At 51.5% G+C, this 13,894-nt stretch overlaps 2 protein-coding genes across 2 annotated transcripts in view; both read right to left on the bottom strand.

Annotated features, from left to right (window-relative positions):
- Positions 1-3,153, bottom strand: part of PVR (PVR cell adhesion molecule) — a 14,703-nt gene extending 11,550 nt beyond the window's left edge. Inside the window, exons 1-2 of the mRNA XM_081807085.1 lie at positions 2,903-3,153; positions 1-331 (exon numbers count right to left, since the gene is read on the bottom strand). Coding sequence (XP_081663211.1) covers positions 1-331; positions 2,903-2,963 — 392 coding nt within the window. The 5' untranslated portion in view covers positions 2,964-3,153. The remainder of the gene's footprint in view (positions 332-2,902) is intronic.
- Positions 3,154-11,872: 8,719 nt separating this feature from the next.
- Positions 11,873-13,894, bottom strand: part of IGSF23 (immunoglobulin superfamily member 23) — a 16,807-nt gene continuing 14,785 nt past the window's right edge. The window contains 1 exon segment of the mRNA XM_031026682.2: positions 11,873-12,816. Within this exon segment, the coding sequence (XP_030882542.2) occupies positions 12,783-12,816 (34 nt within the window). The 3' untranslated portion in view covers positions 11,873-12,782.

The raw sequence follows: 13,894 nt of genomic DNA, 5'->3' as shown, positions 1-13,894 counted from the left end.
CTGCTGCCCTCGGGGAACATGGCGAAGCGGCAGGTGTAGTTGGCTTCATCGTCGGCGCGCAAGCCCCGCAGGGCCAGCGACCCGTCCCGCAGCTCCTCGCCCGGCCTGGCGGCCACAAACTCCCACCGGCCGGGCTCGGGGAAGCTGGGGCCCTGTGTGGGGTGGAAGACCGCCACGTTGAGGTCGTCCCCCGCCGCATCCCGCCGTGTCCACGTCACCTGCGTCACGCGCACCTCGTGCTCCAGCGGCTGCAGTTTGCAGGGCAGCTCGACCGTGTCGCCCAGGAGGCCGCGCATCTGCGCCGGCGCCACCACGCCGACCGTGCCGGACCCTGCGGGGAAACGCGGGGCAGGTCAGACCCGGGCGTCCGCGGGTCTGGATGCCGAGGGGCGCCCGGGAGGCCCTTCCGGGGCTGGACCGGGGCTGCCGCTACCCATCCGCGTCCGCGCAGCTTGGCTGCGCTGTGATTACCGTATTTCCCCATTGCTGCTTTAAATTGTGGGCAATACTGTGGTTAAAACCATTTTAAAGTGCACAGTTCCGTGGCATTACGTTGTGTATGTAAATATCACCGCTATCTAGTTCCAGAACGTTTTCATCAGCCCAGTGTCACCAATACCACTGTTACAACACCTCCGACTGAGGGGTGGGAAAAGGGGCAGAAATTCTAAGCCTTAGGATCCATGAACTATGGTATGATGATGATGATGATGATGATGATGATGATGATGCATGGACCCCGATTGGGAGAAGGTTTGTAGGGGATCCTGGCACAAGAAGCGAGGCGATTATAACTCAAGGATTTTGGATCCCTTCCGACCTCTGCTGTGAGGCTTCAGGCAGGTTACTTAACCTCTCCGATTCTTTTTCCTAGTTTGTAACGCGGGACTAATAACAGTTGACACAGGCTGTTCTGAGTGCTTCACACATTTCCCAGCATTTAGTCCTTAAACAGCTCCTTGAAGCAAGCACTACCATCAGCTCCACTTTACAGATGGGGAGACCAAGGCGGAGGGTTGTTTGCCGGTTGTTTGCTCCAGGTCACAGAGAGGGTAAATGGCAGAAGAGGGATTTGAACCCTGCAGTCTGCACTCAGGAGTCCTGACCTCTAACCCACCAGGCTCCATATTAAAATCTTTCAGCCTCAGGCCTCAGTACATAGTAGGTCCTCAATATGTCCTGGCTCTTACTGCTATAAATAAACACAATGCTATCCATTCTTATTATTAATAATAAAGATAGTGGAGAAGGTGGGAAGGAGGTAAGTTCTTTGAACCCCGGTACTGCTACTCAGCAGCTTGAGTCTGGGTGTAGGTGGTTTCACTCCCCCGAGTCTCAGCTTTGCCATCTGTAAACTGCGGGTGGTTACAGCATAATAGGGTTGCTGGGTGGACCAGGCAATGAAATCTACGTAGAGGATTAGTGTGTGCCAATGACTCTGTCAAGGTGAATATTATTGTGTTATGAGGAAGAGGAAGCTGGGAGGTAACGGGCAGGGGTGCTAGGAGCGTGCTGTGTGGAGGAGGCAGGGTTTGGACACAGGCAATCGGGGAGTGGTGAGCATGCTAGCGTGGGTCTGAATGTTCACTCTGCCACTGATGTGCTGCGTGGCCCTAGGCATGTGGGGCTCCTTCTCTGGCGCTTTCATCCACCAGATGGCAGGTCTCCTCCCTGGCAAGGTTGCCATGAAGATGACATTGGGTGAGGTTTAACGGCCACACTCAGGTCCTTCTCTGTGCCAGACACTGAGCTGCTTCCTTACAAGTGGCCTCCTGCAACCCTCTCCACGGCCCCATGAGATGTGCACTCATATTTTCATCCCCACTGGACAGAGAGGTCAAGCGCACCTCTGAGGGTCAAGCCACTTGCCTAGGTCTACCCTGCGCCCTGGCTCCTGGGCACCAGGCTCTCCTGTCCTGGTAGAGGGGGCTCTGTCCACTATTTTGGTTCACTCACTGGACCTGCTACTTCTTGCTCGTGCCTTGGGCAAGTCGCTTCCCTTCTCTGTGCCTCAGTCTCCTCATCTGTAAACGGAGGTTACAGTGGGACTCATACTGGGAATCTCCTTGAGAGGTTTGAGTTGGTGGCCCTCCGTGAACTCCTCAAGCCTCAGGCCCCTCTTTTCTGGAGAAGTGCTTGGTGTTCTTGGAATCACCTTTTGGGAAATGATGAGATGAGCGGCTGTGGCTTCCCCAAGTCTGCATTCAGTATTAATAATGTTCATATGAATTATCATTATCATTATTGTTCTTACTGAGTGCATCCGACTTTGCTCAGCATCCTCCCAAGACACAGTCCTACAAGGTAGGTAGAATCTCCACCCCACCTCCCCCCACCATCCGCAACACATTTTAGGGACACAGAGAGCTTAGGAAGCTCTCCTGAGCTCACACAGGTATTAAATGCCAAAAGCTCACTTGAAACCAGGGCCGTCTGACTTCAGAGCTGTATCCCCAGGGCCTGGAACACTGCCCGACACACAGTAAGCGCTCAGTAAACGAGTGTGGGATGAACGCATGCATGCATGAAGGAATGAATGGCCATGCTCTTAGAACCATACATTTGGGGTCAGAAGGGGGAACGGGTTGTGTGCCCCGCCCTCTTGACCCAGCCCCTTAAAGCATTCTCCGACGAGGTCAGCGGGCACAGCCTGTTGGGGTCTGCCAAGGCGAGCAGGAGCGGGAGGTGAGGTGTCTGGGCATGAGTCATTCATTCTCGGCTGTGGGCTAGGACTTTCCTAGACTGATGGCTCTACTCTAAGGAACTCTGGCAGCTTTCTGGGAGGCTGAGCCCCCGCCCCGTTCGTTCCTCCAGCCCCGGGGGAGGCCGACCATCCCGCCAGTGCGGAGGGAGAGGGGGAGCAGCGGCCGCCGCGCCGCGGGGCGGGGGGGGTGTCACTCACCGGCTTCCGCGGGCACCCAGGGCAGCGACAGAATCAGCCACAGCATTGGCGGCCACGCCATGCTCGGTTCCTCCGGCGGCTGGGTCGCCGCTCCCGGCGAGCCTCCTCCCTGGTCTGCTGGGCTCGTTCTCCCTCGGCCGCCGCCGCCGCCTCCTGGGAGCGGCAGCCTAGAATCCGCAGCACCCCAGCCGCGGTAGCGAACAGGCGCGTGGGAAGTTCCCGGATTTTCACCACCAGACCCGGCCGGTCGGGGCAGAGGGCGGGGCGGGGCGAGTGGGCGGGGCGGGGCGGGGCTGCCTCCGCGCCTGCGCGCCGCCGCCGCCGGAGAGACCCGCCCAGGCTACCGCGGACTTGGCGGGGGCTTTCTTCTTTCTCCGTGAGGTATAAAGAAGCACAGAGTGTTGTATTAATTTCACGTGTACAGTATAGGGATTCAACACTTCTCGACATTTCTTGGTGCTCACCGCGACAAGTGTACTCTTAAGCCCCCTCACCTGTTTTCCCCATTCCCCCTCCACCCACCTCCCCTCTGACAGCCCCCAGTTCCTTCTCTGTATTTAAGAGCCTGTCGCTTCCCTCCCCGCTACGGGCGTTCTGTTTCTTAAATTCCACCTAAGTGAAATAATTTGGTGTTTGTCTTTCTCTGACTGACTTCACTTTTTATTTTATTTATTTTTTTTAAAGATTTTATTTATTTATTCATGAGAGAGAGAGAGGCAGAGGGAGAAGCAGGCTTCCAAGGAGCAGGGAGCCCGATGCGGGACTCGATCCCAGGACCCTGAGATCATGACCTGAGCCGAAGGCAGACGCTTAACCATCTGAGCCACCCAGGCGCCCCTGACTTCACTTTTTAAAGGTCAAGGCGGCTAAGTGCCACAGCTGACATTCCAACCTACAATCAGGACAGATCCCAGAGTTCTTTTTTTTTTTTAAACTTAATTTATTTGTTTGTCAGAGGGAGAGAGAGCACAATAGGGGGAGCTGCAGGAAGAGGGAGAAGCAGGCTTCCTGCTGAGCAGGGAGCCCCATGTGGGACTGCATCCCAGGACCCTGGGATCATGACCCGAGCCGAGGACAGGCGCCTAACTGGCTGGGCCACCCAGGCATCTGCAGATCCTGAGTTCTTAACCAACAGGCCTAAACCCTCTGGACTCTGAAGGCAGACAAGGCCTGGGCTCATATTGGGCAAACTGCTTCCCCTCGCTTTCCTCCTCGGAGGAATGGACATGATAACAGTACTCTCCTCACAGGAGGGTTTGTAAGGCTTAAGCAAGTAACTGCTTCGCCCAATTCCAGGTATTACAGTTTGTACTCAATAGACAGTAGCTGTAACAATAACAACTAGTATCAATGTTTTTACAGATTATCACTGAATAATAATGTTGGTGAGAATGATGATTCACCCATTCTCCATTCAACATAAATTTATTGAACCAGGCACTATTCCCGGCACAGGGAAGGCAGCAGAAAATAACACAGACAAAAATCTCTGCCTCTGTGAAGCCCACTTTCTACTGGAGGGAAACAGAGGTTAACAGATTAATGCAGAGAACACCATCCTGTCTGGTGATGATAATGGTCCTAGAGCCACATACAACAGAGAGAAGGATGAGAGAGAGATGGAGGGAAAGAGAGAGAGAGAGAGAGGGAAATAGAGACACTCAGAGGCAGTGATTGGGAGGTAGGGAGAGAGAGAGAAACAGATACAAAGAAAGAGATGCGTATGAGGGACCAAGAGAGGAGAGGAAGACAAGCATAGAGAGAGTGAGATGTGAGAGAATTGAGAGGTGACAGAGAGACCCAGAGCGCCAAGTACTCAGACACAGAGCTTGGGAGACTGCCTGCTCCCCAGCTGTGCCCATCCTGGCTATGGTCCCCACCAGTACCTCCTAGCAGCTCTGACCCTTGTTCTGTGACATCCCTCTATCTTTCTGGACAGTTCCCCTTTTAGGCTTTGGTCAGTTTGGAGGGTTTTGTCTCCCGCTGATGTCTCTGACTTGGAGCTGGTGCCCACTCATGGCGCATGGCTGTGGGAGGGTGGTTCTGATGTCTGGTGTCTCTCGCCCTGGATGTAGGTGAATTTCTGAATGGAAACATAGACACTAGTCTCTGGGGAATCTCTGAATTTTCTGGCACTCTCGTTCTGGTGTGCTGAGTTCTCTCTGAATCTGGAACCTGTGGCCCCTGCTCTGTTCCTCCTCTGGACCATGCTGTCTCTCTCTGGGGTTCCCCCTCCTCCAGGGCTCCCCAGCTATTGCACATGGGGAGCCTCCTCTCAGAGCTCTGGATGGTCAGAGGCTGCCCCCTCCTCCACTGATGTTTGAGCTTCAGATTTGGGGCCCACCATACTTCCCATACTCATCCCATACTCTTCTCCACTGGACATCTGACTCCTCTTTGACAGGAACGGAGCCTCGGTCTGAAAACAAGCCATCAGAGCCCTGGTCTTAAACAAAGTCATGTAAAGGGAATGATATAGGCCCTCAGAAGCTCAAAAGTGGGGTCAAGGCAGAGCCCGGGGTCAGGGATGGGGTGAAGGTTAAGGATGCAGCAAGAGATGGGGTCAAGAAAAGGAAGGGTTTCAGGGATGGGGCTAGGATGAGTGGAGGATCAGTGGGAGGGGGAGGGCCTTCGGTGGCTAGTATTCCTAGCCTTCCCTTGCCCCCCCCCAAAAAGTTGGGTCAATAAATACTTGGGAAGGCCAAAAGCACCATGCTATCAAAATCGCTGAATTCAAGTAAATGTCTTCTTTCAGGTCTCGATGAACCTCAGTGAGGGCATGATGGGGGGAGATTGTTGCCAGTTGGAATGGGTGGGTTGAGGCAAGATGTTCTACTATTCCCTAGACAGCCCCTCCTGGAACCCCTCCCCACCTCTGAGCCCTGGGGGCGGTCTGGGATCTCCTTGAAACCACTCTCCTTTAGTCAAAGTGTTCCTGTGCATGAACACACCATCAGTTTTGAACCTATCCTCAGTGCATGGGCCTTTTGGGTATTTCCAATGCTTTGCCTGTGCAGAGGGTGGCTCCCCGAGCAACCACGTCCACGCCATTTGCCCGGTGTGGGACTGTGGGACGGAATCAGTTCCACGCATTCCTAGAAGCTGATTGGCTGGGTCCAAGGGCATGCACATTTGTGGTTTGGGAGGATATTGCCAAATTGTTAGCCAGTGCTCTTGCCAGCAAGGTAGAGGGTTGCGGTGTAGTGCTTACTCCCCGGAGACCCTCAAGGCAGTAAACTGGAGCCTCTACAATTTCAGATGCGAAGCTTTGTCCCAAGGGTCTGATCTAGGAACTGGAGGCTGGGTAGGGGGGGAGGGGGAGGGAGGGGGGCAGAAAGAGTGGGCAGGGGAGAGAAGAGGGAGGGGAGAGGGGAGGAGTTGGGGAAGGGAAAGAGAGCATGGAGAGGGAAGGGAGGGGAGGGAGTGGGGGTCCGGAGTGTGACTCTTTTGCTTCAAATTCTGGTTTCACCAATTAGGAGTAGCTGGTGATCCTCAACAACCCGGATCATTTCTCTTGCCTCCTTTCTTCTCATCCGTAAAATAGGGGAATCTAAAAACCACGTGGTGATGGTTAAATAAGTTATTTGAAAGTAAGTTATATGGTTAAACAAGTAAATTTGTTCAGGTGTTCCACAAACGGCAGAAACTATTCTTGGTGTCCCGGGGCAGACTTTTCATCTTCTACACTCTGAGGTTAGGAGGGGAAAAAGATGGAAAGAAACCCCCAAACCACCACCACCCTGCCTGTCCTTCCCCAACAACAGGCTGGCCACCAGAGTGGGCATTTCCTCTCTGTCATCTCTGGCCAGCTCCCACCCCCACGTCCACTGAGGTGCAGGGGTGTAGTGGTACCTCTCCCCAAGGGGGTTCCCTCTTTCTTCCCTTCCAAATCCCGCAGGCTTCTCACAGCCCAAGGTAGGATATGAAACCTGCCCTCCCCAGCCTACTTCTACCACTGGTGACTGATCAGAGCCATACCCTCTGAGAGGCAGCTCTCTGTTGTACGAAGGACAAGGTCTGGATTGTAGCTCCCACATGACCTGGCCCCTGATGACAGCATGATGTCACTTCTTCTTCCACTTTACAAGTCAGCCAGACCAAAGCCCTTGCCATCCCTCTAAATATATGTGTTTGCTCACCTTCAGACCGGGACACGTTTCCTCTGTTCTCCACCTGGCAATGGCTACTCACACTTCAGTTCACGACTGAGCCAGTGCCTCCTCCTAGAAGCCTTCCTGGTGTCCCATGCTGAGCAATCTCTCCTCTGGTGTTCCTGAGCCTCCTAAGCTGTAAGTTCCATGGAGGCAGGGCCCAGGATAGTGAGAATTCAATTTCCTCATTTCTATTTTTTTTTAAAGATGTATTTATTTATTTGAGAGAGAGAGAGAGAGAGGAGCGCGAGCTCGGGGCAGGGAGGGGCAGAGGGAGAGGGAGAGAATCTGAAGCAAACTCCCCACTGAGCTCAGAGCCCCAGACGCAGGGCTTGATCCCACGACCCTGAGATTATGACCTGAGCCAAAATCAAGGATTGAACACTTAACTGACTGAGCCACCCAGGCGCCCCAACTTCCTCATTTCTAAAATGGACCTAATAATAGCATCCACTTTCCAGGGTTTGGGTTAATAAACAGAAATGATGCATTAAAACCCTTTAGCATAAATAATACCTTCTAGGGACATGGTTGCTCTTGTTTATCATCTTTTTTTTTTTTTTTTTGCGAGAGAGAGAATGAGAGAGAGCACGAGAGGGAGGAGGGTCAGAGGGAGAAGCAGACTCCCTGCTGAGCAGGGAGCCCGATGTGGGACTCGATCCTGGGACTCCAGGATCATGACCTGAGCCGAAGGCAGTCGCTTAACCAACTGAGCCACCCAGGCGCCCTCTTGTTTATCATCTTAATGTGTTCTCCAGCACAGCTGACCCCTTCCCCAGGAAGCCCTCTTGGACCCCCAGGCTGGATCTGGAGGCCCCTCTGGGCTCCCACATCCCAGCCTGAACTACTCTGGGTTGTCACTGCTGGGAATGGTTCTGTCTCCCCCACTGTATGGTGAGCCCTGGGAGGGCAGGGCTGCAGCTGCTGTGGTCAGCCCTGGGTCCCCAGTGCTACCCAGCACAGGGCTCTACATGGACCAGGGGCCGGAGGAAGGCATGTTGAATGAATGAATGCATGAATGAATGAATGAATGGCTTTAGCAATTATTTGATCTGACTGTTATTTGTCTGTTAGTCCTCTTTCCCACCTTAGCACATACAATTATGTTTTCTGTCAATACTGGAATTTAGAGGAAACTTACTTATAAAGTAGTGTGTGTATGTGTGTGTGTGTGTGAGACAGAGAGAGAGAGAGGGAGAGTGCAAGCTTGAGAGCTTGAGGAAGAGAGTTTGGGTGTGTTCCAAGAGGGAAGAGATGGTGGGGGGAAGCAGGGAGGGCTGAGGACTTCAGCAAGGAATGGGCTGGAGTTTTGGATTTTGGAGATGGAGTCTTTGAACTCTGTGAGGGCAAGAGGCCATGTCTGTCTTGTTCTGGGCCATGTCCAGCATCTAGTCACACAGAAGATCCTCAATAAATATTTGTTGGGTTAATGAATGAACAAGATGTTGTTAAAGTAGCCTAGGAATCTTGCTGTGCCTCTATAATTGTGGATCATGGTATACTTTGGGCAGGTCTTGAACCGGAAGTAAGTTCTTTTTGTCCCTTTCTGGGTGACAGAGAGTCTGACTCATTGCTGGTAAGCGTGGGAGACAAATATGAGACTGCCGTCACCACTGTATTCCAGGCTCCCGGGAACATCAGTCTTGATACTTGATACCAGCACTCCTTCCTGGGGAGCATGGGTGGGTTTCCAGAACTCTCAGTATACTTAGAGTAGCCACTCCAATCTATCAAAAATGGTAGTTGAGGGCGCCTGGGTGGCTCAGTCGGTTATTCGTCTGCCTTCGGCTCAGGTCATGATCCCAGGGTCCTGGGATTGAGCCCCACGTCGGGCTCCCTGCTCAGCGGGGAGCCTGCTTCTCTCCCTCCTTCTGCTGCTCCCCCTGCTCGTGCTCTCTCTGTCAAATAAATAAATAAAATCTTTAAAAAAAAGTGGTAGTTGAGGAGGAATGCACCCTGGCAAAATGGATGTGAAAATGGTGAGGAATTATGGCCAGAGGTTACAGCTAGAAATTCTATCACCCTTCTTCCACTTCTTCCTTCTTTGATTCTGCCTGTGGTCCTCAAGACAACCGATATGGCTGCCTGGGATGTATGGAATGCCTGGAGAGAGGAGGAAAGTTCCAGGTTTTCTTTGTTTTTGTCTTCTACCTGGATACAAAGTGTGTGGTGTCTACATAGTCACAGAATAAGAACAGGTGCGGGATTCTTAATTTTCTTATCCTGCGTCTCCTACTTTTGACAGCACTTTCCACCCGCCCTGGGGGGACGTTGGGGTATGATTTTGCTTGTTCTCGGCTCACATTTTCACTGTGGCCCAATTCCTCCACACCTACGTGTGGTCCAGGCTCCCTCCTAGTCATGCAAGCTTTGTTTTACCAAGTGTCATTTAAATCCTTGACTTTATTGCTTAAATCTTAGGGTTAGATGTATCCACGGGTATTAGACGGGCTGCAAGGAACCACGGAATTAAGGCAACAGTGGCCTAAATAAGAAAGAGGGGTGTTTCTTCTTTCATGTACAAAGAATCCAGAGGTATTCAAACAGGGCTAGCTGGATGGCTTCATGAAGTCTCTGGGCACCCATTTTTCAGTGGGGTGTTGGTAAATTGGCTCTCTCCAAAAAAAAACCCCCCAAAACCCCAAAAAACAACACAAAACCTGATTTCCATGGTGAGCCTGCTGTAGCAAGGCATACCATGTAACAGATACAGATCTTGCTATCGCAGAGCTGACAATCTAGTGGATGGGATAAATATTAAATATTCACACCAATAAATATTTAACAACATAATGTGGTTAAATGCCATTAAGCAGAACAGTGCTCGGACAGAGTTCCACCAGCAGACTGAATTTATAACAGGGGTCGTCAGGAGGTCTCTTTGAGGAAATTTGCCCAGTTTATCTTTAGGAGTGGGGAGGGACTTCACAAAAATTCTCAGTTGTTCCAGCGGGCAAGGGAAACAGACTTGCTACAGGCTTGGCCGGAGGACAGCTTGTTGGGGGGGTGGTTGCTGTGTCATTGCTGAGACCTGGCCAGATTTGGTGCTGCAAGAACCTGTCACCCTGCAAGCAGGAAATGACTGACTTCTTCTTTAACAGTGGAGGGAAAAGGGAGGAGAGAAGGGGGTACAGCAGGATGCCTTAGGTGACAAAGGAACTGGTTAGATATTAGGGATTTCCAAGCAAATCTGAACCCTTGGACAGACCAGGGCAAGGACCCCAGAGTCAGTGATCTACACATATGGGTGCTGGGGGGGCTTATTTATTTTTAACAATGAGGAGTTAGAGTTGCATTGTCCAGTACAATAGCCCCTAGCCACAGGTGGCAATATAAATTAAAATTAAATTGAGTTAAAAACAAGTAAAAATTTTAGTTCCTCAGTTACACTATCCACATTGCAAGGGCTTAATAGCCACATGTATTGGACGGTGCAGGTATAGAACATTTTCATTACCACAGAGACTTCTATTGGACAGCACTGGTCTAAGGCACGTGTTTTGGAATTGGGTAGACTCAAGTTGGCATCATGCATGGTTGTGTTACCTCAGGTGAGTCACTTGTCCTTTCTGAGCATCACTTTTATCCTGTGTACGCGAGCAAAATGACCACTACCTGATACAGTAGGTGGGAGCTCATGAAAGAAGAGGAAGGGGACTCTGGCCACAAGGAGCGAGCAACAGGAAAGTGCGGTGATTGGAAACAGAGCCAGGCAACCTGGCTTGGAGAACAGCTCCCCACCTTTTGCTACCCATGTGACCCTGGGCAAGTCACTTACCCTCTCTCTGAGCCTCCCCTGCTTTGTCAGGAAAATGGGGGTGGATTTTCCTTTCCTCAGTGGGTTCGGTGAAGATGATATGACCCATGAATCACCTAAGGTATGTAGTGTAGGGGCTGACACAGAGACAGCCCTTGGCAGACAACGTTTGAACTCAGGTCTGCTCCTATTACTGCTAATCATCATGACGTGATAGGTGGCTTTTTGTTGGTCACAAAAGCACTGATGTTCCTCAGATGTTAGATGCATCCACAGTGGAACTTCATCCATACGCCTTTCCCCTCAGCCTGCCATCTACCAGGATTCTCCAACAGCTCAAAATCAAGTGGTCAATCTTATTTACAAATGGGCCATGGACTTCTGAGGGTTGTAACCACCTCCCCCACTTCTCTGCTCTAGTTTATTATTTTTTTCTTTTTTGAAAAGTAGCAAAAATAAGCTGCATGTGTAGAAGACATTTTGCGGTGTCTGTCCAGTTTACAAGGCAAAACCTCTCCTGTTTTCTGGGCAATGAGCCCCCAAAGACAGGGCTAAGCCCCTTGAACTCTGCTTATACGAATCCTCCTGGCCCCCATCCCAGCCACAGGAATGGGACCACGGTTGACACCTGACCCGAGTGAGACAATCAGATGCCTTCTCCAGGGGTTTTGGGGGCAAGGCGAAGGGATTCTGTGGACTTAGAAGTTATGGGATTGAGTCTTTTCCCACGTGGATGGAGAAACACTGAGCACCCACATGCAGAGAGAGACAGAGAGAGAACTGTGGAATCCCATGTACCCAGAGAAGAGGATGACAAGGGGCGAGGGCTGGGGGCCGAGAGGGGCAGCAAGCTACTGCCCTGCCCTGGTTCCAGCAGCGTTCCTGTTTTCTGATCACACACTGGCTTCGGTGGGAGCTTGAAAAAAATGGCCATGGATTCTTTCCTTTTCATCAAGAAGTGTTGTCCATTTCCCAACCCTCAAATCTGGGCTGGCCACGTGAATGGCTTTGGCCAGAAGAATGTGGCAGAAATGATGATGTGCCATTCTTCTTTTCTTTTTTTTTTTAAGATTTTATTTATTTGAGACACAGAGAGAGCACGAGTGCGGGGAGAGGCAGAGGGAGAGGGAGAAGCAGACTTCCTGCTGAGCAGGGACCCCCCCCCCACCAACATGGGGCTAGATCCCAGGACCCTGGGATCATGACCTGAGCTGAAGGTAGCTGCTCAACCAACTGAGCCACCCAGGTGCCCCAGAAATGATGATGTGCCATTCTTAACCTTGGCCTTAAAAGGCATTGCCCCTCTGCTCTCACTCCTGGAATCCTACCTCTATCATGTGAACAAGCTTGGGTCGGCCTGCTATGAATGATAGATGATGTGGAGGACAGGTTAATTGTTCCAGACAACTGTCCTAGTCCAGACAGCCCCTGGGTAACTGCCAACTCATCACAGGTGCATGAGTGGGCCCAGCAGAGACCAGAAGAACGGCCCAGCTGAGCCCAGCCCAAACTGATAACCCTGCAGAATTGTAAGCTAAATCCATGGCTGTCTTTTCAAGCCATTAAATTTGGTGGGGGATAGTTTGTTACACAGCAGGTGCTAACTGATACACCCTTGGAGTTTTGGAAGTCTTCCTGGATCCTTGTATTAAATTCCTCCTTTTGTTTTTATTGACCCACTTAAGTGAGTATCCTTTGCTCTCAGCCCACAAATTCTATGAAATATGGACTGCTTGTGTAGGTGGTTTCCAGGCATTTGGTGAGCTGGGCAGGTGGGACACTGGCAGCTGGGGAGAGGGAGAGAAAGGCAGTCTCTGGGACTCCCAGCAAGATGAGAACATCCCAAAGACAAATGATCAGGAGGGAGGAGGTCTCATCTGGAGCCCCCAGGAACTTCATCTTGTCCCAGCCCCAGGATTCTCTTGCTGCCCTTCCCAGCATCACCTCTGAGGCTGACAGACAAGTGCCCACTTCAGCAGCATATCCGTATTCTTTGTCTGTTAGTCCTATAATGAGAGAGAGAGAGAGAGAGAGAAATCGTCATCATCATCATCACCATCATCATCATCATCATCATGTGGCTGACATTTTTTGAAGGTTTACCATTGCCAAGTACTATTTGCAGTGCTTTACTCCTGCTATGTATGTAATCTGCACACTTTCCCTTTGAGGTAGGAATTACCATTATCCTTGTTTTACAGATAGGGTAGGAGGTTAGTTAGCCTGGCTTCAGGGCCTAGGGCCTTAACTGCAAACAACAGGGATCTCTTTTGGCCCTTGGTGGGTGTGGTGGATGTGTGTGGGGCTTCCCCTCAGCCCACACCCCTCTTTCCCAAGGACTGCTCCTCCCCACTGGGAGGGACAAGACAGCCACGCCTGTCCTCATGACCTCATCTCCAAGGTTGCCATGATTGGAAGAGGCTGGTTCCTCCTGGCTGCCGTCAGCGTCCGTCCGTCATCATACGTCTTGGCCAAAATTGTGGGAGGACAGGAAATGACCCCTCCTGCCTGCTCGTGGAGGCAGGGACTGGATGTCTCATCCTTCCCCTCTAAGAACATGATTTTGGATTTGAATCTGGGTTTGGTTCAGGGTCAGCCATTTGTCAGCTGTGTCCCTGGGCAAGGTGAGTTTCTCTGGTTTACTCACTTGGAAAATGAGGACAAGAACGTACCCATCCCTTGGAGTAGCTGTGACTTGAAGGCTCTTGGCACTTACTGAGGGCCCAGGAAGTTGCAGCTGCTACAGTGAGGAGGAGGATGCAGGGGATTCAGGCAGTAGCCTGGCCCTGCCTCAGCCCTGGAAGGTTCCACATGGGACTCAGGGACTGGAGACTTGGCCCCAGCCTCTGCCAGTTGATCCACAAGGCCTTTGCAAACCATGTCAGCTTGCAGTACATAAGCTATGAAGGCTTGTGTTGTTATGGCAGGAGAAGAGGCAGTTGAGGTTAGGGGCGAGAACTAGGAATGAGGCAGGGTTCTGGGTTTGAATTCCTCTCTAGCTGTGGGGTCTGGGGCTAGTCACTTCTCTCTGAGCCTTAGTTTCCTCTTGGACAAAAACAAGATTTTCTTTCTTTTTTTTTTTTT

This window comes from Leptonychotes weddellii, chromosome 16 (genome assembly GCF_054177405.1).
Source record: "Leptonychotes weddellii isolate Sample4059 chromosome 16, ASM5417740v2, whole genome shotgun sequence".
In the NCBI taxonomy this organism is placed as follows: Eukaryota; Metazoa; Chordata; class Mammalia; order Carnivora; family Phocidae; genus Leptonychotes; species Leptonychotes weddellii.
The sequence above is the reverse complement of the archived record's forward strand: the minus strand, read 5'-3'. Positions and strand labels throughout refer to the sequence as shown.